Raw genomic sequence first — 27,573 nt, forward strand, 5'->3', positions numbered from 1 at the left:
GAGCAAGGTACTGGCTGATTCAGTGTCTAGTGACAGCCTGCTTCCTGGTTCATAGATGGCACCTTGTGGCTGTAATTTTACACAGTGGAAGGGGCAAGGAAGTTTTCTCATGCTTCTTTAAGAAGGGCACCAATCCCACGCATGAGGGGCTAAAGCACCACCAATGAAGAGGACCAAGTAGTTTCATGGACCCACTGCTCTAACCCTTCCCCATCAGTCAGGACCGCAATCTGCCACAAACCAGTTCACGGTTATATGACGACAGAACGAGGCTGAACATGTTCACAGTCAAGGTGGCAAAGAAAATAATCAACAAAACACTTTCCATATTTTTCATGATCTTTTTTATTTAACATACATTTTACATGTAAACAACTGGCATAAAATTCATAAAAATACAATACTCCTATGCAATACCACTTTATTCCTGATACATCCTTTCATTTTCTCCTTAATATCATTGTCCTATTTTAAGACTACACTTTTTCTGCTAGGTATTTTTAGAGGCTTATCTTTTTAGAAATACTGCCCCAACTTTGTTTTTTTATGTCACAGCAATAGCTATTTTTATTGCCTCCTTGTCCATCCTCACCTTCCTCATACTAAAGCAATGATATTTTTAATGCTAAAAATGCATAAAATACTGAGCTTTAATACTGTTTTGTCATGGATATCGAACCTACTACTACTCTATGTTGCCATAAAAGATATTTATAATCTACAGCACCGGCTGCTACCAGATGTGACCAAGGCTGAGTGTGCAGTGTAGCCCAAGGCCTCTGTTCTAAACTGACTGGCCTAAAATATAATCATAGCTTGCTGGTGGAGTTACATTAATAAATTGTTACAAAAGGATTCTTCTGAAAAAATCTACTTTGACTGCTTTTAACTTTTCCCAGCATATGAAACAGTTCTAACAGTATTTTAATGTTTTTGCTGTACAGAATTTCCAATCATTACACGTGAATTTATTAGGAAGGGATTAGAGGGTGGGAAGAATAACTTTAAAAGTATGATTTTTTAAAAAATTGTAACCGCTGGATGTACAAAACAGCCACATTCGGGTGAGAAACAATCCCAGACAGGGCAGGGCATACTCCCTTCTTCCGGCTCACATCCAGGGCAGCTCTCACCCTCCTGGGCCTTAAGTGCCCTCGCCCTGTTTTTCTGGATTGCTGCATCATTGCTCAAATTCTACTCCTAACCCGCAACTCCCGGGCTGCTTCCCTGTTCTCTGAAACTGGCAAAAGCCCAAGAAATAAAAGTCACCCAGCAAGCAAGAAAGAGGGGCAGGCACCTGAAGACACTGACCGAACCTCGGGGTGAGGAGGAGGCCCCCTGGGTCAGAAGGAGGCCCCCAGGGGAAACATGGGCTCTGGGGCAGGCCGGGGCTGCACACTCCTCAGCCGAGGCCGTCTTTGCAGCTGTCTGTTCTAAGCAAGCTAGTGCTTCCCCCAGACCAGGCTTGTCCTTGGGCTCTGGTGAGAAGGCAGAAAGAGAACAGCTCTTCAGTGGCTCCCAGGAGCGGGCACTGGAAACCATCCCTGAGGACTCAGGTCTCAAGGACAATCCACAATGAGGTTAATCTGCCTGTGGTTAATAAAGAGAACACTGTATAATTAAATGTGTAGTCTGCCAGAGTCATGGTTTGCTTAGAATTTAAAATCTTAAAACCATTTCTCAGAACTATGAGGATTCACTGTTTTGAAGAATCTCATTTCACACAAATTAACTTCTAAGAAACAAAAATTCATACTAGGAATTCAAAGCAGGTTTGAACATTTTTCAAAATAAAAATAAATAGGAAGGAAAAAAAATAAAGAGGAAGGCTGAATATATTCATTCCTCATACTGAAATGATGGTTTTTGGAACCAAAATTATAGCATAAGGCTTAAGGCTTTGTCTTATTAAAGACAGGCAATTTTAAAAGCAAATATAAAAACTTCATTCACTTATCATTATTCATTTACTTTTTTGACAGAAAAATTATTCATGTTTTATTGTATCTTAATAGTAAAATAAAAATTACCACATACTACAGTCTACTGTTCCACTGTAAATTATGTCTACTCAAATATACATTAGTTTCTAGACGCATTATATTTGGGGTTGGTCAAAATAGTTTTTCTTAAAACTACAATTAAACATGAAAAATTTTAAAAGTGGTTTAAAAGTATTAAAATATAAACATTTGAATAATACTAAGGATGAGAAAAATACACAATTGCGACTAAATTTTTTTTCAACCAAGAATAAGTACTTGATAAACAACTAAATGAGTAAATAACACTTATCTGACAAAGAATATTGGGAGAGAAAGAGAGAAAGACACGATAATGCCACATGGTTGACAGTTACAGGAATTTGGTCCTGACTATCAGGTCCAAGAGTTTGGATTAATAATGGGCAGGAAATGCTTCATTAACAAGAGCAACAGAGAACAAAGGAACGTGAAGTGAAATAAACAGAAAATTCTACATAGCAAATACCCATGTCTGCCCCATCTACTCTTACTGAAGTTGATGACAGGGGCCGACATGATTGAGGAGAATTCAATAATCACTGAAACGTCCAAAAGACAAGAGCAAGAGGCAGAAAAAGAAGCAAGGGGCATCAATAGTCCATAAACTGTAAAATCAGCCCCTACACGGTTCAGAATGGACTACAGTTTCATATTATCCTTGGATGACCCATCATATTTTTTATACAGGTAGTTTTGCTCACTTTAGCACAAATAGTTAAGTCAAGTACAAGCATATACTCATTTGCATAGCAAATTCTATGGGGTGCATTGAAATAGTAACCAATTGATAAAAGTGTAAGTATTTTTACAATCAGAATGACATTCAAATTGACCAAATAAAACGTTTTCTATTTGAAAACAGTTACCCATAAAAGTTTTTGGGATTTGAATTAAAAACAAGGCGTGAGTTATTAGCAAAACATGAAAACCATGACTGATGTACTTCTCTGTGGGCAGCAGTCACTCTTCTATGACTTCCAAGACTTTGTAAACACTGTTCTGGAATACGGTGGTGAAGTGAGGCTTGGAATCCTTCACCAAGAGGTTACATAAGGGAGGTTTCCCAGCGTTAGCAGGATCTTCCACATCCCAAATTTCAGGCATACTGCAACCAGGCCTAGAAACGTTAACGTACAGATTCAAAACCAAAGTACATTATGTAATGGCAGATAAAGCAGAGCACACTCTTATATTTATGCTCTCATTTCATTTTTTTTTTCATTTTAAATTAATATAGTTTAAAAAAAAATCCTTTCAAAATCATTTATATTTATAAGCTGCCATAAATCCTCTTTAGAACAAGGTGAATGCAGCAAAAGTGACTATAAAGAAAGAAACAGACATACAAAATACGTGAATTCAGGTGGTGGGGTAAGAGAGATCTCAGTTAAATTCTGCCTCAGCTCCTTTCAAGAATCCATTTTTCCATCTCAATACACAAAGACCTACATTATTCTTTTAAATAGTTGCTAGCATTCCTACGTATTATTAACCATTCTTTTATGGATGGATATTTTAATTGTTTCCCATTCTGTCATTATAAAACCACACTGATAGAAACATTCTTGTGCCTATATCTTTCTGCAAGCTAAAATTCTAGAAGCAGCACTGTCGTTATGTCAAAGGGCTACCCAATTTGCCTCCATCAGATTATCTCCCAAAAAGGTTTTACCCATGAGTGTTCCCATGAAGAGTGTTTGGTGCAAATTTTTTGCACATCTCTCAGACACTAGATTCTATCGCTATCGAATACATGTGATAAGATGACTAGGCTTGGGCTTCTACCCTTTAACTTTCTCATACATGCCAAGGCCAAACTGTTAGTACACTGCAGGCCAACGGTAGTAGAGAGTGAAACACAGCAAGGAGAAAACTACCCAGCTACTCAGTTCAAATGCTTTCATGAAAAAGAGGGCAAAGCTGCCTTTCTGAGCTCTGTCTGCCTAAGCGTAACATCCTCTAGTCCTTATCTGAGTTCCCTGAAGTTTCCCTAGGCCAGCCAGCTCCATCTTTAAATAGCATTTAAAAATGTGAAAATTGGAATAATTTTCTTCTGAATTCATGTATTTTAATTTTATGTCAACTCTATTATTGGAATTAATGGGAAAGAAAGCAGAGAACTGAGAATAAAAGAGTAGTTAATTAAAAACTCATCTACAACTTGCATTTGAGTGTATTTTCGTACTTGTATTTGAATACAGGGTGTCAAGTATTTAAGGGATAATCAAGCCACACAATTAAGCCACTTGAAAATGAGATCACATAAATATAGTGCTCACTGTAAGTCCCAGATAAATATTAGTCCCTCTCCCTTTCTTTCTCTGTTTGAGTTCCCCATTTGCTCCCCCAGTTCTGACATATTTTTCTGTTCCAGTAACATACAGGAGTCTCAGGCTGGCATAACTGAACTGGAGAGAGGGCCAAGGCAATAAAGGAGATCTCAGCGCTGGGAGAAAGCTCTGTCAAGAAACTCAGTTCTTCCTACTGCAAATGTCAGCACTACACATTAGTCCTTCTTCCCTTTCCTCTCCTGAGCTCACCCTTTGCTTCCCTGTCAGAACAGACAGCACAACTTGTGTGTTTTGTTTCCAGGTTTAAGCCGAGTGCACCTGTCTAAGGTCTCCTGAGATTTACAATCCGTCTGGCTGAAACCTCACAGTAGATGGAGAGTGTTGTTTTAGTTACTGAGTGGAGAAAACAGACTAGGGAAAGCGTCTTCCTTAGCTTCCTCTTCTCCACTCCTGCTGGAGCAAACGCAACACGGGCAAGTGAAGGTCCAGACAGGGAAATCCAGGAGCCTCCGCCCCCCACCAGCTCTCAGTCTTAGTGCCCCTAGTGAGCTCTAAATGCAGACGACCCGAAGCCAGTGAATTCACTGCTGACCTTCTTCAGGGTGCAAGATTTGCTGCCATACTTCCCAATTTGTCTTTTCATCCTTTCTTGTGTACAAAAAAAGTGTTCTGACCATCAGAACATGAGATTACTAAAGCTATGCAAATTCAAGGAGCTCCATCCCCATCTCAGAACTAAAGTGCCCCAGCCTCCGCAGTTTCCACAGACTCACAACAGCATTCAAGGGCCTAGAGAACGCGAAGAACCTTGAATCATGGCTCGTCATTAGCTTGGGGGGAAAAAGGTCATGAAACTTTATTTTAACGTTCCAGTAACCTACAGGTGTCTCAGGCTGGCACAACTGAACTGGAGAGTGGAGCCCAAGGTAATAAAGGAGACCCCAGTGCTGGTGGAAATCTCTGGCAAGAAACTAAGTTCTTCTGATTGCAAATGTCGGCCCACCATTCATTTATTACAAAGTCCTCAGAAAATTGTTATGAAAGATGCTTAAGACCTTTTTGTCTTAAATTTATATGACAAAGCTAATTAAAGATGAGTACATGAATTTTATATATAGCCTTATTCACAAGGACTTAAACCATTTTCTAAATTATGACTCTAAGAACAATAACATTTTCTATAGATTCTAATTAAATTCAAGTCACGTGGGACATATTCATATGCAAATCATCCGGCAATCAAAAATTGTTTGAATTTCCTTGTGGGCAATGCTGATATTTTGTCACAGAATTATTTTTACTCCTGAGTCAATATTTAGTTATTTTGTCTTAACACTCTTGTGTCTCACTGAAATAAATGGTGGATGAGTATGATTAAGCCACAGATATAGCAATTTTCTGAAGGCTTCTGCTTAAAGAGTAGTGAGAATTTTAAAAATAATAGTATTCCATAAAATATCCTTGATTTCTGATGAAACTACCCATGTCTGTGCTGCTCATGGAGCAAATGCATTGGTATTTTAATAGAAAGCTACTGTCTTCTGCTGTCTAGTCACCCAAGTGCAACATTTCTACACACTCAACTTTGGAATTCACGTTTGCTTTTAAGATCTTACCAACTCTTGTTGCTATACTCTGCTTAGTGAACTTTTCTGCGGAAATAGATACTTCTTAAAACTATAAACTCAAGAGACTGTGGGTCACAGAAAAGTTACTTACGATCTCACTCAAATAAGATGTGAAACAGCAGAAAGAAGTTGCACTCTCAGCTGATGCTGGGAGGGGGTCCTGTCTATCACAGACATGGTGTGGTGCAGAGATGTGGCGTGGACAAACGAGGCCCTCACTGTCTGACTGACTTAATTACAAAGAGACTCTTCATTATTTAGTCTCAGACTCTGCAAGTCTTTTGAAAGAAAATACATCCAACTTTGCATGAAAGTTTAAAACGTTAAAGACAAATATAAGCAAACTGGGACATCATATTTTTTTTTTCCGAGGCAGATCAGCCCTGAGCTAACATCTGCTGCCAATCCTCCTCTTTTTACTGAGGAAGACTGGCCCTGAGATAACATCCGTGCCCATCTTCCTCTACTTTAAAGGTGGGATGCCTGCTACAGCATGGCTTGACAAGCAGTGCATAGGTCTGCACCTGGGATCTGAACCAGCAAACCCCAGGCCGCCGAAGCGGAATGTGCGAACTTAAGCGCTGCACCACTGGGCTGGCCCCAATATAATATTTTTAAGCAAGTGTACACATGCAAATCATTATTTAAAAAACAGATATTTATAATGAATAGAAAAAAAAGTTCAATTTAAGTGATTATCTAAAAAGTTTTTTCCACCTATACTTTGCCAAATGTTATATGCATCTCACACATATGACTAGTAAAACACTTGCCGTGAGACTGGATTAACTTTTTGCGTCTTATGAATATAAAACATTAACTGTGTTGAATACTCACTTGGATCTTCTTATACACCATGACTCTTCTAGAATGTAATAATTCACTTGTAACTTTATCAATTCTCGCTTAACTTCTTCAGCTGCTTTTCGACTATACATCGAGTATACTATTTTCGTTCTGGCTCTTTAAAGAAACATAATTGGGCAGAAGATTTTCAAGATTAAAAGGAAGCAATCAACCTACTAGGAAGAAAGACTACACAGAAGAATCAGGTCAAGAGAACATTCTTCATGGGAGTTCCTGCTAAGGGGCATCCGGGAGGTCAAAAGAAAAAGGCAGAAGTGGCATAAGAGTCCTGGGAGAAGAGGTTCAGTTTAACACATCCCTTCGTTTCCAAACTTAGCCTATTGGTTCATTTCTTTGCTTGTTTTTGTTTTAAATTCTCCATCACTCTATCACCAATAAGAGGAAGGCACCTTGTGTGTGGACAAGGATGGGCTGCACAAACACAGCTACAGGACTACTTCAAAGCCGCAACAGGCCCCACTTGGATACCAGCAATAACCAGTATGAAATGGCTCTCCATTTTATTCCAAGATTTAAAAGAAAACTAAACTTATTCAATACAATTGCTCTGGAAATTAGCTTGCTGAAATTGATTTTTTAATGAAAAAGCTTTTTATTTATAAAGTGTATGTCCCACTGCTAGACAAAAGAATATATTGATAGAATTCACCTAGTCACTTTGGAAATTAATAGCTTGACCTACCCGAGAAACTTCACGAAAATTAAATCCATTTCCTTTTCAAAGAGAACACAAAACTCTAACTTATGAACAAATAGCAAAAAACAAAAAAAAGATCATTCTAGCAGGTTATATTGTGAAAACCAGAATAAAACTTTCTTTGAATGGATTCCATTTCAACTGACTCCTGAGAATTCAAGAAAGATGGCCTACAGGAAAACCTTAATAACAGCTATAGGCTAATGACTCTTCGGGGGCACTTAAGGATGAGGACAACTAACGAGGCCCTGTATGTTCTACAGCCTTGTTAACCTGGAGAAAACTGATACGGTAAGATCCCTTTTGTGCTGCCTGGTAGAGAAGATAATCACAAAGGTTGTAGTTTTATTACCCTATTGAGCCTTGCCAGTTTTGTACCTAACTTCACAGTCTTATCTCAGCACTCCTCTCTCCCCTCACTATAAATCCCAGTTCACCACATCCTTTTGGAAACACTCCTCATTATTTTGCTGGTTCCGTCATCCACTATTTATATGAAAAATGCGTTTTCAACAATGTGAGAGTTGTGTACTGACCTCAAACCCGCATCTTCATAATGTGGATGATTCACAACGGGCCGAAGCGCGGAGAGTTTGACACTCGCCATTGTGGGCATGGCTCCCGCAAACACTGCATCTGCAAAGCAGGAGCAAGGTCTTAGGAAGCCACTCAGTGAGCGTCACAGGGATCTCCTTCTGGTCAACTCAGTCACTTCTCAGGTGAAAGGTGGAGGCCGAAAGAGGCTCGTGACTTAAAGATTCAATGGCAGGACCAGAATGAGGTCGGTGGCTGACAAAAGTAGCAGTCAGCAACTAGGCTTGGGTAAACTATTTTTCTTGGAATATAGAGCCTCATCATCTCATCATTGAGAATTTCTGGTTGTTTTTTTCCCCTAATGTTTAAGAAATCTTTCCTGATTCCAGGAAAGAGGTATCAAATTGACCAGAAAAGTTCTATAGCACCAAGGAATTCTGGAAGATGGTTTAATATTCAGTCACTTGATACTCAGATGACAACAAAATCTCCCTTTCTAAAGACGAATAAATATCAGATTCCATGAGTTCATTTCAAGAAGGAATGTGAAAGACTAAGATCAAAAATTCGTTAAGAAAATAAGCATAAAAATTATTTTAAATTGTGGTGGGTAAAACTGGATAAATTTTGAAAAAATTGGAATTTATGGAAAATAGCAAAATAAATTACTTAGAAAATACGTATAACATTTTCTTTGCAAACCACTTAAGTAAGACTGACATCTCCTTTTCTGGATAATCTAGAAGCAGTGCTGCTTAGAAAGAGTAAGACCACTGGAAGTAAACTGGGTTAAGAATTTTGCAGTGGTATATAAAATCGTGGGAAAAACAGTAGCAAAATAATATTACTTTTTTACCTGGCTTAGTACTATATTTGATCCATTCTATAAGTTCTTCTTGTGGCAAATTGCTGAATTCCCCTACAATATTCCACTGAGTCTGCAGATTTGCTGAACCTTGTATTGACATTGCTGCTAATACAGCAAAAACAACAGCACCAGGATGTACTTTGCAAAACAGCCATCCAAACAGCTGAAACCAAATTAAGAATACATTGACAATTGTTAGTACAAAGCAGCATGTATCCAATAAGCACTGGATCTTCCCAGAGAAGAATACAATCTCTGATAGAGTCTCAGATAAAGGATTAATTATCCTAAGGAAAAAGTTCCAGAAACAATGACCTGAGGGATCAAAAGAATTCTAAATCAGCCATAAATAGGTGGGCCATGATTGAAGAAGCTCTTCTTTCAACTTGTTCTCTCTACTCCCAGATTCAGGTAAGGCTGGGCCTACCACATAATTCATCAGGCCCAGCATCAAATGAAAATGTGGGGCCCCTTGTTTAAAAATTATTAAGAAGTTCAAAAACACCAGAGCATCAAACTAGGTGCAGAGTCCTTCTGAGTGTGGGCCCCTGTGCGATCACAGAGGTCCCACACCTGTGAAGCCAGCCTAGGGCACGGCTCTTTATCCTAAGTCATGGTGCAGGGTGGGTTTAAGATGAGAGGCTTCCCACCAGCCTGTTCTCCTGTCTCCGCCTGGAGGAGTCACCTGGAAGAGTCACCTGGAGGAGTCAGAAACAGTGGCTTCACGCCCGGGTCAGCCTCTGGGAAGCAGTGCCTCTTTAATATAATACCAGCATTCTGATTGGGAACCTTGAGGCTGGCTAATTTTCTCCATATTCAAATAGGTCACACTCAGTACAGTAGTCCCCACGACCCACGAGGAATACATTCCAAGACCTCCAATGGATGCCTGAAACCAAGGATAGTTCTAAACCCTATATATACTATGTTTTTTCCTATACATACATACCTATAACAAAGTGTAATTTATAAACTAGGCACAGTAAGAAATTAACAGTAACTAATAATAAATTTGGCTTTGGGGCCATTATTAAGCAAAATGAGGGTTACTTGAACACAAGCACTGCAATATCTGAAAGTCAATCTTAGTAGCCAAGGTGGCTAATAAATGACTGATGGGTGAGCAGTGTACACAGAGGGGACCAAGGGATGATTCACGTCCCAGGCAGGATGGAGCAGGATGGTGTGCGATTTCACCACACTACTCAGAATGGCACGCAATTTAAAACTTACTAATTGTTTATTTCTAGAATTTTCCATGTAATTTTTTTGGACCATGGTTGACCGCAAGCATCTGAAACCTCAGACAGTGAAACCACAGATAAAGGAGGACTACTGTAGTATCATTTTCTCTTTAATATTTTTTCGCTACATGTCTGTAGAGCTGGATTTCAAGTTTCCGGAGGGCATACATATACTTTTGATTTCTGATTTTCCTAACTACTACTTTACCCTCATCACTAGCGCATGGTGTAGCAATATTCAGCAAATATTTGCTAAATTTAAAAACAGTAATGCTGTTGCACCTTGGCTACCTGATTGATGAAAAGATGACACTATGGAGAAGCAGAGATTTGTGAATACAGAGCAAGGAAGCAGTTATCCAGGAAAAATACCCAGCAAATAAGAAGATGGCTTAAACTAAATATAAAAAAGTAGAGTTGGGGAGGTACATACAAATGCATACTCGTATAAATGAAAAAAAAAATGTTTAAACTTGATACTGAAAAAGAACAAATAATTTGAAAATACTTGTAACTTGAAATCAATTGTTAGAATTCTTTGTGATACCAATGTCAAAACAAAAAAGGTTGTTTCTACAATTTAAGCTCTTCTTTCTGTCAACATCTGTAATAATCATTCATGAATTCAGCCTGCACTGATTGAGCATTTGTTGTATGCCAAGGACTATTTTAGAAGTTAGAAGGGCAAATGGTCTGCTTTGGCCCTTACCCTCAGGAAAGATTAGTAGAAAACCACAACAAACTTTAACTGTAACAATTTAATTTGGGTAACAATATTATTTTAGGGCCACTCAATAACAAAGGCTGGAGTAAAATTATCATAGTAGCTATAACACCAACCTAACAACCATCTTACCTGTCTTGAGCAGATCAAGGAAGCCATAACACACATATGTGGTGTCAAGAAGAGTTTTAGTCTCATAATTAAAATACCAAGGGCTGTATATGCTAACAGTTGCAATGCATGATAAACCAGCTGAAAGAAAGAGAAAATATTTTTTACTCCCACTATTTGTGGAGTTTAAGAATAAATTGTTAAACTGGTGAATACACAGAAAAGGGGTCTTTTTCTTAGTAGTAATATTTTGATTTCTGAAATAAGTCTTAAAATTTACTTTTGAACTTTTCATTTTACTAGAGGACTAAAATTATAAAGTCCCTAAGACAAGTGGTTCTATAATTCTGCTCAGAGTCCAGCCTGTGGCTAATAAAGCCCACATTTCTGAATCTACACTGGTGCTACCACCAGACTAAGGCAGGAAAGTGGTAAACAACTGCTGTTTAAGATCCCAGAGCTGCACCTTGGAACAGCCATCAAAACCAAGCTGAATCACCAGGAGATGGGAGGAGCACCCATCACATCTCCAAAGCCTCAGGGCAAGGTGAGCAGAGAGCAAAGAGATCACCCGTCATGCAGAAGATCCTCCACATACGTATGCGTCTAACTGGGTTCCAGAGACAAACTGCTATTACCCTGAGGATGATCAGAGTAGACCAACTGAGTTCCCACTTAATTGTTTTAACAAATGGATGGTCATGTTTGTAGTATTCTTATAAAAACACATACAGGCCTACTTTGAAGATGAGTAGTGACAATTACCAATAAACTTACAACCTGGAACTAGAAAGAAAAGTCCAAATATATGCAAATATTAAAATAATGTAAATTTTAGCAATATCAGCCTTTACCTCTCCATGATCAAACTGGGGTTTTCTGAAATGGAAAAAGAAATACTACTATTCAATCATTCATGAAGCACTTACTTCAATTATTTGCATTTTTATCTTATGAGTTTTATGACTTCTATAATATTCCCTCAGGACACACATACATACAAAAGTCAAAATAACTAAAAGTTATAAACCAAAACTGGTGCTACAGTCTTTTAAGACAGTTTATTTTTTAAAAAATGACTATGCTGCATATCCTGCATAGATGAATACAGAGACTGAGTAGGCCAACAAAAGGCATGCTGTGGTGCATCCAACACCTCACGGGTGATACCCTGGCCAGCCGGGAGCGAAGGGGAACTCAGAAGCCTTCACAGTCCCATACCCCTGCTTCTCATTCCAAGTGGTCCCTCAGCTTCCTCATGAACTGGAGCTGCTATAGAGACAATTTAGGAAGCCACATAGGAGATTTTTTCAGCAGCAGCTCTGGAATATACCAATAGCCACAAAATTCCACCTTTATTAATTTCCAGAGAAAGGATACATGCCCAGGGCCCCACATATCCTCCCCATATCTCACTGAACCCTCCAGCCCGTGCTGATTCTCATCATAGCAGGGAGAGCAATCTTTTGGAAATGGGAATTCAGTCATGACGCTCCCTTACTTAGAACCCTCCAGTGGAGTCTTATGTAATGAGAATAAACTCTCAAATTCTTACCATGCTACACATGGTCTTCCTAAGCTGGCCCCCATTTCTCCGCCTTGAAACTCCTCTTCTACCATGTTCCCTCTTGATCACTGTGCTCCAGCCACGCTAGACTAATTTTGCTCCTTCAAACATCACAGAGGCACCTGTGTCTCCCCCGTTCAGTGCCCCTCTCCTTAACCACTCCTACTCCACTTGTCTGCTTTGTCTTCCCATAGAAAACCAAATTTCCATTTATCAGATTACTCAGTGATCATGTGTCTCTCCCTACTAAAATGAACCCTTCAGGAGTAAAAGGTACAAACCGATCCCTCCACTCAATTTCATTGAGCACAGATGACACCAAAGAAACATCAGTAAGCAGGATGGAAAAAAACCTTTGCCCTCACAGAGCTTACATGTAAATCGAAGGAGACAGACAAAAAGCAAATAAATAGAACATCAGATGGCAGTAAGTACTACAGAGAGAAAGGAAACAGGGTAAAAGATGAACAGAGTGTTGGGGGACTGGAAAGGCATCTATTAATCAGTGTGGTCACCAATTGAGTGACATTTCAGCATGGCCCGAGGAGCTGAGAGGTTGAGCCTGAGATCCCTCAGGGAAGAGCACTTCGGGCAGAGAGAACAGACAATGCAAAGCCCCATGGTAGGAAGGTCCTCAGTGGGCTTACAACAAAGACAGCCTGATGAGAGAAGAGAGAGCGTGGGGGGGAAGGGTGGTGCTACGTGAGATGGGAAGATGCAGGAGAAGCATGCTGGCAGGGGTACATTCAGAGGTTCAGTTTTCTGTTCACAAAATTTGACACTTCCACTGGACACTCAAGTAGAGATGACAAACAGAGAGTCACATGTACAAATCTGAGTTCAAGGGAGAAGTCTGGGTCAGAGATACAAATGTGTGAACTGGTAACACACACCTTTGCTATCTTGAGCACTGATATATTTCCAAGGCCTAGAACACTGCCTGGCACATAAAGCTCAATTTTTTTTTAAATGAATGAACAAATGATTAAATTAACCCCTAATCCAGGTAGCACATAATCTGACTTGAGAATTTGGTTTCAAAAATACTGATGTAGTAACAAACTCAGTAAAATATAGGGCAAATGAAGGAAGTGAAATGGATTTTTCTTTATTCTTCTTTCATGCCAAGCAAAAATTACCAGTTACCATTTATTGAGCACCTACAATGTTAAAATGCTCAGTATATCCCATTAACTCTGATCTTACAACTATTTATTATCCCAGTTTACAACCAAGGAAAGCGAGTCACAGAGCTGCTAAGTGACAAAGGCAGTTCTATATTTTGACTGATCTCAGAGGCAAAATATTTTCTACTACATCATGCTGCCTCTATCTTACTTTACCCCTTAGGTCCCTGAATAAAGGGGATACTCGTACTCACATCTTGATAACTAAAATGTATCTCCTACCCATCCCCTTTTTATATTGGCGTATTACTTTAGAACTTATGTAAATGAAATGTCAATGTTCCATCCTCCTTTCAAAAAAGCTCTGATCCTACTTGAATTGAAAACCCCATGAAGTTCAGTGGTTTCGCAATTATTTCTATAGGTTGAGTTATTCTTCAAAGGCCTGCTTTGTTTCTGTGAAAAGTTCCACCTTTCTCTTCCAGAGCTTCATACTATAGCTGTAACTTCATAGCTCCTTCCCGAGCTCTTCAGAAATGACTTCATCTCAAAGTGAAGAGAAATTCTGGCATTATATACCAGAAACTTTTTCCTTTTCCCCTGGCCTTCAAAGCTTCAGTATAAGCAAGGGCACAGTTACAGCAAATTGTTTCTAAATAAGAATAAGGATTGTCTCAAGAGTACATGCAATAATTTATCACTGGTTGGTAGAAATTTGGAGGTGAGAGAATAATATATAAGGCTGTGTGTATTCCAGTTATAAAAGAAAATACAGACACACATAAATTCAACAAACTCTACCCCCTAAAAAATCCCACAAAAGAATGAAAGTAAAATTAAAACTTTCTTTACTCCAATCTCCAATCCCATGCTCTTAATAGTTACAGGTTTTATCCTCCAGATCCCTCCTATGCACAAATAAGCACACAAAATCTTCAAATTTTAAACAAAAGTGTAATCATTCTATATACTGTTTCGTAATTTTTTAATTCAATGACGTATGATGGAAATATTTCCATAAAGATGGCCCAGCATTCCATTATATGATTGGGTCATAATTAAACCAATGCCTTACTAGTGGATATTTTGGTTGTTTCATTTTTCATATTACACACACAACCACAACAGGCATCTCTGTACCATTATCGCTGCATCCCTGTGAGCATTTCTAGAGGACACATTTGCATTGGTGGGACTGCTGGGCTGAAGGACAGGCCCACTGTAAGTTTTGCTAGTCATTGCCAAACTGCCCGCCCAACTACTTCCTCCCACCCCTGCAAGCACTGGGTATGATAAATCTTTACAAACCTGATTTAAAAAAAAAAGTTCTCCTTTACCTTTATCAGGGGATTGAGCATTTCTTCATCTATCTATTAGTTATGTGTCTTCACTCACTCAACTACTATTCTTTACTGTGTGCCAGGCATTGCATACAAACTGTTCAACATAAATGACCCCTCCCCCTTCAGGAGAGACAGGCAACATCAGTATTTAAATACAAATGGTGACAGATGCTGAGAGAAAGATAAAGGGTGTGATGGTGGAGAATACCAGGGAGACTACTCAGAAATGATGGTCAGGAAAGGCTTCTTGAAGAAAGAGACATGTAGGAGGTGGGAGGCAGGGAGCACAATTACGGGCTTAGTACTACTGCAAGACTGCCCAGGCGGGAAGCAACTGGCCGTGGTTCAAGGGAAGGAGGCCCGGGGGACGCGAGCGCAGTGGGAAAGGGAAGATGAGAACTTTTGTCTCAATTGCCTGCCTGTGTCCTTTACTCATTTTTCTAATGGACTTTTAGTATTATTCTTATTAATTTATAGAAGTTCTTTATATATGATGCTCATTAGTCCTTTGTCATATATTGCAAATACTTTCCCCAATTTCTCTTTTTCTTTGAACAATGCTTACAGAACTTACCAAATCAAGGTATTTATTTGGTCAACCTTGTCAGTCTTTCCTTCTAGCTTACAGGTTTTATGTCATACTTAACAAGGCCTCTCTAAGGCTAAAATTATAAAAATAATTCCCCGGTTAGTTTCGAGGTTTCATTTTTTTCTATATTTAAATCTTTATTCCATCTGGAGTTTATTTTGTGTAAAAAGTAAGGTATGGATCCAGTTTTTTTTCTGAGGAAGATTAGCCCTGAGCTAACTTCTGCCAATCCTCCTCCATTTTTCTGAGGAAGATTGGCCCTGAGCTAACACCCGTGCCCATCTTTCTCTACTTTATATGTGGGATGCCTACCACAGCATGGCTTGCCACATGGTGCCATGTCCACACCTGGGATCTGAACTGATGAACCCCAGGCTGCTGAATCGGAATGTGCACACTTAACCACTGTGCCACCGGGCCAGCCCCTGGATCCAGTTTTATACTTCCCTGCTCTCCTCTGAAAAAGCAGTCCATTAGTCCTAGAACCATCAACAGAATAATTTATTTTCCCTGTTCAACCGAAGCATAAAGCTGTGTCCTTCAAGTATAGATTATGTGTAGGGTTCCTGTCAGATTGGACTGGATGGGATGTGAGTATGAATAACTGATGTGCTGAGCTCTGCACAGACAGGAAATAATGAGAGAAGCAAAGAAGGGGGATGACAACAATCGAAAACGTCAATTATCAAATGTTGAGTGTACAACAGGTAACTATAAAATAAATACATTGTAAATATCTACTTAATGAATGGAGGAAGTAACAAAATTATTAATAGCATATTTACCTTATATGTGTCTGTTGTTTAGTTAAGACACCCCACATGTCACTAACAATCTGCAAATAGATTTTGAAACACTTTAAGACAGCTGTTTTGGGAAAAACAAAACTTTGACTAAAGCATCTTCTAAACTGTCAAACTTTTACTTAAAAATATAACAAGTATGGAGATGACTCAGAAAATCGTAATAATTACAACATAATCTTACATTTGTACAGTACTTGACCATATCTAATACCCAACAACCGTGTTCAGGCAGATTTTATTATCCTCATTTTGTAAATGAGCAACAGGCTCAGATGCATTAAACGATCTTCCTAAAGCCGGACAACAGCTAAGCAGCATTTCTGGGTCTTAAAACCTGATCTTTTGGCTTCTGATTCACATTCAGTGAATTCCACCATTCCAAGGTTGTTGGCAATGCCTCTCCTTAACCATACACACATGTAACTGGAGAACTGGCTCAGAGACTGATAAGCACAACTAGCTAATGCTGTGTTTTCATAGTTAGCAGTACCTGGCAGGTCATCTAATCTGAAATCCCATCCCCAGTACGGATGTCCTCTATGACACTGCTGACAGGTTTTAATCCAGCTCTTGGAAGAACCACCCAGCTGCTGCTTCAGTCTACAACACTTTCCTACTCAGTCCAGACCAATTCTGGTCAAAAGTCCTACCTCCTGGAATTGACCATAATTCTAAGGAGCCAAAATGAGTGTAATCTTATTTTCATTTGGCAGGCTTTTAAACATTTGAAAATAACTGTCCACTTTCTATTTGAGTCATTCTTCTTTAAATCAAACATCCCAGCTACCTACTAGGATGCCCGCCCACACAAAGGATGCAAAAGTACGAAGGGAGCAAAGAGCCTGGCACACAGCAGAAACTGACTAACCATAAACTGATCAGACTTGAAACGGCTGTGAGACTACAAAACTGAATACTATCTACATCCAATGAGGGGGGAAAGGTGCAGAGTCTGATTCTTGCTCTTCTCTTGCTTTTTAATGGACACGATGTAAGACAGGTAACAACCTCTCTGGTCTCCCAATTCTGTATCTGTCAAAATGGGGATAATAATATCTGTATCCCACAGGGCTGTTGAATAACCAATTGAAATAACAAACCTGAATGTTTTGGGAAAGTACAAATATATAAATGTGAACAATAATTATAGTACGGAATATTCTACAAATAATATGGCATTGTGTTAACACAGACATCACTACCTACAAATCAGAAAGCTTTCAGGGTCTATCATCTGTTTTTTGATTACAGATTAATCTCAATTCATTCTCTTAAAATACTTGCAGTTACAGAATTCACCAACTCTTAAAAGAAAAAAGAATATCACACCCGCTCTTCACTAAAGATTGGAACTTCCCTGGCCTGATTCATATCTGGGCTTAGAATTTCATTATCAAAGCCAAGTTGGGAGTCTAACTATTTTATCAAGTTTAGTAATACATTGTTAATATTCTATTTTTTCTTTCAATTAATAATAAACTCGATCCAGGAGTTAGTGAACACTGCACAAATTATTTAGAAAGGCATATATTAAATATTAGGGAAATATTACATAGAAGAAAAGTGAGTCAGTAATAATTTACACAGGCAAAAACAATTGTCTGGGTCAATATGGCCTCTATGATCATGTCTTTCCAAATACACGACTATCAAAACTTGAGCCATCCTTTTCCTATGTCTATTTTATGCTGGCAGATACCAGAATATATTTAAGGCCTATAAATTTTCATCAAAGGTTATTAGAAAGAAAATACAGAATACGTTTCAATAAATCTAAAAAACATTGTGTCTAACACATAGTCTAGTATATGTAACTACTACGTAGAAACAAGAAAATGTTTTATTATAAGAAAGAGCTCTTAAAGCAATGGACATACCTTTCTAACAATTGCAATAAACACGACAAGAACAACCGGAAGCAATAACGTCTTTGTATACCGCAGTGGAGTCTGAAATTCAGAGACGTTTTGTTAGAGGAAAATGTTGTTTTAAACAGACAAAATTTCATTTCAAATAATGAACCAAATGAACTTTAGAAAGCTAAAGTAGAGAAACATGAGCAGTCACCCATCTAGGGTCCAATCTACCCACTGATTCCCATCACAAAAATGAAGATGCATGTCCATAGAAACAAAACTCTCCAAAATGTTGAATTGAAAACACTAACAAATACAGTCCCTAAACACTTGTTAGTATAAAATGTGACCATAGAGATCACCGTTCACTTTTTGCACACTACTTTTCTAACTAGAGAGCCCAACTTAATATTCATCTAACATCAGCAGAACCCCTTTAAACGGCATGAACTTTTCCTGCACATTTTGTGGGGGATAAAAATCTTAACCATGATCCCACGATCCATGCACATACACACACGCACACAAAATAATGACCAATGTTTGCAAGAGGAATAAAAGCATTTTTACATTTTAACAACAAAGCCCCACACACTGCAATCCTATACACATGTCAATCATTTGACATCACAGTTTTAAACAACCCTGGGCTTGAAATTTCTAAACTGCAATTGATTTGATTACCACCACACTTTTCCCCACAAAAATAATCTTATCAATAATTATTGAGTCAAATAATGTATGCTTTCCCAAATATGTTTATAAAGAGAAATCTAGCTTCAACCATATTAAAAACACTGGTACATTTTAATTCTACAAAGTATACAGTAAGTAGCATTTTCTGATTTTGCTTTTCATTAGTCCAATTTTCTCACTCATTGTTCTGCATCAGACAAGTAATTTTGATAATTTATTATACAAAATGCATACTTCATGTGTTAGAAGTCCCATTAAACAGAGAATTTTTATGTTTTTATCTTACTATTTACCTTTATAAACATTTGGATAGTATTTTATACTTTAAAATACATAAACATAATTCTAACGTATAAATTTTAAATTGTCTTAACCTAAGCAAAAATAATATAACCAAAACTATTTTACTACTTGAAAAATTAGACATTTGCTAATAACAACAATAAATGTAAGAAAAGTTGTAAGATACAGGTGTTTGCCTAAAAAAGGCAATGTGTCAAAATTACATTAAACATATTTATATTTATATTTAACAAAATTTAACAGAGTTCAAACAATTTTAACATTACATTCCAGGAGTTTGCTTAAAAGGTATTTTTTAGTATTTCTCTTAAAAAGAAAATCAGATTAGCATCAGATTTGACAGCAATACTTTAGACTAGATGATAGTGGAGTAACTTATTCAAGATACTCAAGGAAAGATAGATGAGCCAAAGATTTTGTATCCAGCCAAACTGACCTTCATGTACAAAGGACATGGATAAAATATTTTGAACATGTAAAAACTCAGGCGTAAGGCTCTCATGAGCCCTTCCTGAGGAATCCACTGAAGAGCAAGATTCACACAACCAAGAAATGGCAGGGAGGGCTTCAAGCCCAGAAATCATAGTGAGCATTAAAAACAATGACCTACGGAACTACAACAACAGGGGTGTATGACAGTATGAGCAGTTATACGTGCCGGCAATGTAGAAGTAATGAGACTCTTAGATGAGGTAAGAGAGGGAGAATATATAGGAAGTAAAATCATCTCACTGATTATAGCATTACAATAAATTACAAATGTGTGGGAAGTAGGGGAGGGGCAAGAAGTGACTAAGTTTAGGATAACTCTCAAGAGGAAATCAATACAGGGGACCAAGGTTAACATATAAATGTGCTAATATAAACGAAACAAAACTATGAAACTTCCTGAGTACCAAAAGATATGCCAGAGAGTGTATACGCACAAGAACAACTGCAAAGGACACAATCCACACCTGCATGTGTGTGTTGTATTAGAATTACAAGTCCTTTTATTTTACTATTTCGTTGTAATTGTTGATTTTATCCTAAGCATAAAAGTAGTTATATACGCTCATTGTAAAAGCTAGAAAATGTAGCAAAATAAAGACGACAATCAATTTTACATTTTAATCAGTTATCAGTATTTCCTCCCCAAAGGACTGTCTGTTCACAGTCTTCACCCGTTTCTGCATGTGTGTGGGGGGTGGGGATGTGTTTTCAGTGGTGGGGAGGGAGAAGAGTCCTTGATAATGGTTTTTATTGATTTGGACAAGCTCCTATAGTAATTATATTAAGCTCTAGTTTCATTTGTTCTATTATGGCAAGAATCATTTCAGTTAGTCATTTGCTTCTTAATTTTTACAATATTTCATGTACAGATGTTTTAAGTTACATGCAGACAAATCTATTAAGCATTCTCATATAAGTTCTTATACTAGTATTATGCTCATTAAAGAATGAAGTTAATATTCATTGAAATGTCTCTCAAATTTATTTTTCAGGCTTCACTTATTTTTAACACACAAATCAACTATAACGAAGTTTGATGTATAATGTGATACAAGGCTTTCACCTGACCTCCCAGCCCAAATCCAATTTTTTAAATAATATTCCTTAAATAATACATCTTTTACCCATTTATCCACGATGCTGCCTGCAGTTCATATTAAGTACATACACAAAAACCGTGCTAAGTACATACACCTGGGTCTACCCAGCATTGTCTATTTTTGGCCATAAAAATGTTCCTGTCTTAGTATCCGTATACTTTAAATACTGTTGCTATCCATTTTCATTTCCTTCATTTCATTTCCATTTCATTTCATGTCATTTTTAATTCTTTTAATAAGATAATACAATTAAAATATGATTATTGTAGAAAATTTAGAAGATGCAAATTACAAAAAAAGTTAACCATTGATTATCTCTCTACCCAAAAACCACTATTAAAATTTTGCTCTCTTATACTTTATTCTGTGTGTGCTAATTATAGGTAAATAAGATCGTACCATTTTGCTCACTCCATTATACATCATAAGTGTCTTTCCATATCAGTATGATATCATGTTAAACTGTTCCCTTTTCCCCACTATATGGACGTACCACACAATGGATGCACTCTCTGAACTGGCACCATACTCTTGTCTCTTCAGCACAGTCCTTGTGAAGATATGCATGGAGATGGGAAACGGCAGGCTAGAAACAGCTCTGCCCTTTTTTTCAAATTGACTGAAGTCATGCTATGCCTCAATAAACAATTTCTTCTATCACATAACTGATGGCTCATGCTCTCAGGATGTAGCGGCATGTATATCCTCAATAATGTGAAAGGACTTCCAGTCAGTTCTAATTCTCTGCTGATGTTTACCATCTACTTCCTTTACCACTTCCTTAAGAGAGTCTTGATTTGCTCTGAACAAGCATTTTAATGTCTTGCAAGATACTCTTCCTTAGTTTCTTTAGTTTCTTTAGGCAGGTTTGAAACTATCACCTGTACACTTTTTACCAGCCATTACGTGTCAAAATCATTTGCCAGAACACAGGAAATGAAGACTGACAGGTTGCTGGAGTAAACAGTACATCTTTAGGACACGCTCAACTCAGAAGGCCTGATTGACAAGAGTCTGCAGCGTGATGCACTATTGTCCACTGGTCTGTAACTCAGGACATGGGGCTAACCCAGTGGGGCTCAAGGGGGAAAACGAATGTGTCAACAGAGTACTGATGGCCACTTTACCACATATACACATACAGCTTTGAAGGAAAATGTTTCACTGATAATAAAATATAATAAATCAGGGCCACATGGGTGGTGTTAAAAAAGACATATTATGTATATGTGTTTGTTGAACTAAACCAGCTCATAAAGGACTGCAAAATAACATTTTATGTAAAATACCATTACAATGTCAAAGTACTTTCCTATGTTTCTCATTTTGTCCTCACAATATCTGTGTGTAGCATACTACTAGAAACACGTAAGCTGTGACACAAAGAATAAGCGTCACTTGCTCAAGCACAGCAAGTAATATTGCAGACTTCTGTCTCACAAGCCACTACTCTCTGCTTTCCTGCCACACATCTGAATACAGTTTTAGAAAGAAGAATGCTGTTGGAATGAAAAACTTGTACTCAATGATATTTTAAAGCAATGAGATCATTCAAACAACCAACCACAGAACAAGCGGAAATGTAAGAGCTCGAGAGCATCCCTGAATTAATACCATTCCTGAAAAGAGGCCACTTGAAAAGCCTCTATGTTTACTTATCCGAAAAACTACTGCTAGACTGAATATGTTTCTAAATTATCAAAATGAGAAAAGACCATATATTTCAGGGAGCTGTACTAATGTAAATAGGAACATCTTCCTCTAAGCTGCCAGATTTTCCCTTCCCTTCAAACTGAGCTAACAGCACAGAGGAGAGAATCTGAAATAACAGGAGCACCCTTTATGCAAAACGAACGGACCAAAACCTAAGGAAAGAAAATTTGAAAGCACATCTTACCTCCTTCTCCATAAAGTCAAACTCTGCTGCACAGGTATACAATAAAGTATCAAAATCCTTGTAACTGAAGAATTTTGATGTTAACAGGTTGCCAATATGAGCCTAGGAAGGAATAAAGTGACGTACCGTTAGATTATGTCATGTATTGTACTAATGCATTTAACCTTAATAGTATCTAAAAGTAGTCTTCACCCCATTATAGAGCTCACTGTTCCCATGCCAGGCATGCTTCTGTTACAGAAGAAAGTGCCATGCCGCCCAACTTCAGTTCTCCCTTCTTTTGCTGATAGATGATAGCTCCAACACCATCCTGCCTTCCACAATCAATCACTGTCATCCCTAAGGCTTTTATCCCTGGGTTTTCCCTGCTCAATGTGCTAAAGCTGGTGAAATGCACTGCACAATATCTCCTTCGCTGGAATGGGCTTGGTAACACACACAGATGTCTGTCAATCACAAAGGGACAAGTGCAATGGAGTTAAGAATAGGAATGAGTGATTCAGATTTCTGAAAAGGGGATTGACAAGACTTTTTGAAAGAAGTAGAAATTGGGCAGGACATGGAGTAAAATGCACCTTTTGACTGACAATCAATATTGTGTAGTTCTTTACAAGTCACCAAGTGCTCTCACTTATGTCACCTCATCCACTTCCCACAAAAGCCATGTGAGGAAGGTGGAATTACTTTCATTTAACAAATAAGAAAACAGTTACCAAACTTTCAATTCATTATTGTCTAAAAAAGCAAGGACCAAAGAAAAGGGGGGAAACTGTATCTAAGACAAACCATAACTAAAACCCTAAAGGAAACCTACATAAGTAGGGGATGTGGGCGAGAGTAGAAATTAAAGGGTGGTGGGAATGTGCTGAAGAATCTCAAATATTTTCCCTTGTTGGGGAAGAAATATACGCTGATAAGTTTAAGAAACAATAGGGAGAATATATAGCGCCTAAAATAGCATAAGAAAATTATCTATTCAATGAACAGGAGAAAAAAATCTAAAAAGCAAGTAAGATAGTTGAAAAATCTCAAATAAAATGGAAGAAAGAAGTCCCAATATAACAATATTTGCCATACATATAAAGGATAGATCCTCAAGTTAAACTTAAGGAAAAAAGATCCAATATTATATTATCTACAAAAAACATACTTAAAACAAAAGTATGCAGAAAGGTTGAAAATAGAAGAAAAGAACAAGATAGACCAGATAAAGTGAACCAAAGAAATCTAGGTTAGCAATTGTAATGTTTCACAAAACTGAATTCAAGCAAAAAATATATGAAAAGAGAAAACGAATGACAGAATATGCTGGTAAAATAAACAGCAAAGCAAGATCGTACATATCATAAACATATTTGCAGCTAACAGTGTAGACTCAAAGTGTATACAAGAACAACTGAAAAAACAGTAGGAAGAAATTGATAAGTTGACAGTGTTCACTGGAAATGTTAAAAATTTCCCTCTAAAAGAGAAAAAGTAGACAAACGTTAACATCTAAATAATACTATTAATAAGCTCACAAACAGAATACAAACTTCACAAAAAGAGAACACATGTTATCCTCAAACACAAGTAAAATTTTTATTTATTTATTTTTGCTGAGGAAGATTGGCCCTGAGCTAACATTCGTTGGCAATGTTCCTCTTTTTTTGCTTGAGGAAGATTAGCCCTGAGCTAACATCTGTGCCAATCTTCCTCTACTTTGTATTTGGGATGCCTCCAGAGCATGGCGGATGAGTGGACTAGGTCTGTGCCCAGGATCTGAACTGGTGAACCAAGGCCACCGAGGAGGAGCACAGGAACTTTAACCACTCAGCCGTGGGGCTGGCCCCAGAAAATATATTTTTTAAAGTGTTTACACACCATGCCAAAATAAATTTCAAAGAATTCATATCATACAAATTTTTTCTAATCATAAATGCAATAAAATTGGAAAATGAGAACTAGAAATGACTTTAAAAATCCTTTGGCTAGAAACTAAGTAACATATAACTTAACCCTCAGGTAAAAATAAAATCAGAAAATAAAGCTGGTTTGTAAGACACACAGAAAAGTGCTATTTATAGGGAAATTCACAGCTTTAAATGCATTTATCAGAAAATAAGAGAGGGTGAAAACAAAAGAGCCAAGCACTTTCCCTCAAGCATCAGAAAAAGCTACAGAACTAGCCCGAAGAAATGAGAAGGAAATGAGGATGACTGAATTCAGTGACAAAAAGAAATACGACAAAGAGGACTTAAAAAAGGGGGTACTTTGAAAATAGTAGTATGATAAATAGAAAGTAGGAACAATAGCAAAAAGAAAAGAACATCTCTTTATAGGAGACTAATAAAATATTGACTCTAAATAAGAAAAACTACATAAAAGAGTATAAAAGATCATTCCATATATATGCAAAAATTTCAATAAGAACTTTTGTCAACTGAATCCTACAATAATTTTTTAAAAACAAGATCTGTTTGATGATATATATGATAACGGGTACGTTTCCTCTAAAGACATAAACTACCAATAACTTCTTAAGGAAGCAGATTCGTAGTAGAAAATCCTCCATGAAGCAAACTCCAGGCCCTGCGGGTTTCACTCGGATTCTACCAAACATTTAAGGGAGAAATAACACCAATTCTACACAAATTCTCTTTGAAAACAGGAGAGTAAACACTTCCCAATAATTTTAGGAAGCTAATGTTACCTTAAAACCAAAACCAGACAAAAACATTACAAGAAAATAAAACTACAGCCTAATACTACTCATGAATATAGGCAAAAATCCTTAAAAATATTAGCCAACCCAATCCAGCAACATCAAGAAAGAATAACACATCGTGAGCAAGTGAGGTTATCTGAGAAACACAAGGCTGGACCAACACTCAAAAATCTAGATGTGGCAGAGGAAGACGCGGGCAAATCCCCTTCCCCAATAACAACTACAAAATTGGACAAAACTCTCAAAAACCACATCAGGTTCTAGAAATTGACCAAAAGGAAAACAAATGGAGAAATATTCATTTATTTAAAAAAATGATGAACTTTGGGTAGAAATAGTGGGAGTCTGGCATTCTTGCCTAGGTTGCTCCCACCTACCATGAGCACCACCACCACCTCCCCCAGCTTGGTAGGCATAGTAGTTCCACCAGGGCCAGGCTGGCCATGAAAAGTAGAACCTTCGCTCCTGGAGGGAGCTAACTTGTTTTGGTGCAGAGAACAAAAAAATCTATGCTCAGAGGCACTGTCAGTAAAAGTAGCAAACTCAGTAGGAAATGAAAGGCAAAAGCTCACAGCTCTGCCAGCTTAAGGTTGCAGTCCCGGTGCTGTGAACAGCAGACTGGCAAACAAGCTAACATATCTTAGAGATTCTGGAAATGAGACAAGCAACAAGGGGTAGGTAAGTTCTCACATCCCTGGTGGACCAGAAAGCTGCATACATGCGCTGGGGGATCCAAGAGAGCCCAAACTCTCTACAAATCAATGACTGACTGGGAGGTGCTGTATACATTCATGGAAGATCCAAGAAGGTGGGGCAGACAGAAAAAGAAGGGCCAATCTGATATTCAGATAAGAGTTAACACAGCAGGCCTGAATGCTATCCTTTGAAAAACCTGCTAGCAAGGCTGGCCCTTGGCTGGCATCAGGAAACATGATTTTGGAAGGCTCCCACCACCCTAAATGATAACAGTGGCTCACTGTACCTAAACTGTACAAACAACGTGCTTTATGCTGAACACCTACACTCCTTCTGGGAGTCTGGAATTTTGACACACGCTAGGCAGAGGGTGCCTATGTAACCAGACTCCAGTGTAAACCCTGGGGCACTGAATACTGAGCTGCCCTAGTAGACAACATTAGGCTTCTACCAAAAAGAGAGTTGACAGGAGCAGGGATGGGAAATCCAGGATATACTAAGAAATAGCTCACTTGGTTCTGGGAAGGGAAGTGCTTCTGATTATCTTAATAGAGAAGGGTGGGTGGAAATGCTTCTCAAGAGCTATGCAACCTTGCCATTCCTTTCCTTTGATCAATGTCAAAATTAAGAATTTATGAGCTGATGCCCTTGATCAATGTTATAGATTTCTAGACATATTAAAGTTGCAACTAAATTATTTCTAATCTGGAAATAACTGTTATTGTAGCACTTCTTTTGGCCCTGGTACAACATCAGGCTGTGACAGAAATGACAGTAGTCAATTCAACCTGAATCAATACCTTAACTGGCTTGCCTTCCCCCAGTGAGAAGACAGACTCCATAAACCTAGGACTTGGGCTATCTCACTTCTCCTCCTCCTCGTTCTCTGCATCCTGGCCAACAATCACCTTTGAGCTTCCATCTTCATCCCTGACTTGTAGGAGCCTTCCCTGACTCTCCCCCTGTGGATTCCTGCAGCACTGTGTACTTATCTTTACCATAGCGTATTACATTGCATTATATTTGCTAGAAACCGTTCCTATCTCCCACTAGACCAGTGGTATTCAGTTTTGTTTCTCTAGGATGCATTCTACTGCCAGGCGCATAGCAAGTACATATTGAATGAATGAATAAATACATTTTAGACTACAGTTTTATACTTTTAAAAATCTTTTCACAGTTGTAGACTACTCATTTAAAAGTTCAGTTGTTTTCGATCTTTTTTAAGTGAAACATTCCCTTATCCATACGAAAACCTGTATAAATGTCCAATATGTAGGAGAATAAAGTAAACTGCCCTTGGCGAAAGAGGGCTGGCAGGGGGACTGGGAAGCAAACGGATGCCACAGAAGAGTCTTTAGAAGTCCCAGGACTTCACAGAACCCAGTTTCAAGTCCATAGCTTTC

The 27,573-nt window shown here is 38.1% G+C and overlaps 1 protein-coding gene across 5 annotated transcripts in view; it reads right to left on the reverse strand.

The window, feature by feature from the left end:
• Positions 1-327: 327 nt before the first annotated feature.
• Positions 328-27,573, reverse strand: part of DPY19L1 (dpy-19 like C-mannosyltransferase 1) — a 103,216-nt gene continuing 75,970 nt past the window's right edge. For 3 of the 5 annotated variants that reach the window (XM_070616225.1, XM_070616224.1, XM_070616223.1), the window contains 9 exons: positions 22,765-22,866; positions 18,298-18,369; positions 16,400-16,449; positions 11,843-11,867; positions 11,010-11,129; positions 8,898-9,072; positions 8,044-8,143; positions 6,781-6,906; positions 328-3,141 (listed from right to left, as the gene is read on the reverse strand). In XM_070616225.1, coding sequence (XP_070472326.1) covers positions 2,985-3,141; positions 6,781-6,906; positions 8,044-8,143; positions 8,898-9,072; positions 11,010-11,129; positions 11,843-11,867; positions 16,400-16,449; positions 18,298-18,369; positions 22,765-22,866 — 927 coding nt within the window. In that variant the 3' untranslated portion in view covers positions 328-2,984. The remainder of the gene's footprint in view (positions 3,142-6,780; positions 6,907-8,043; positions 8,144-8,897; positions 9,073-11,009; positions 11,130-11,842; positions 11,868-16,399; positions 16,450-18,297; positions 18,370-22,764; positions 22,867-27,573) is intronic. The other 2 variants (XM_070616222.1, XM_070616221.1) reach the window with 1 other exon arrangement.

The sequence above is a fragment of the Equus przewalskii genome, chromosome 4 (genome assembly GCF_037783145.1).
Source record: "Equus przewalskii isolate Varuska chromosome 4, EquPr2, whole genome shotgun sequence".
Lineage (NCBI taxonomy): Eukaryota > Metazoa > Chordata > Mammalia > Perissodactyla > Equidae > Equus > Equus przewalskii.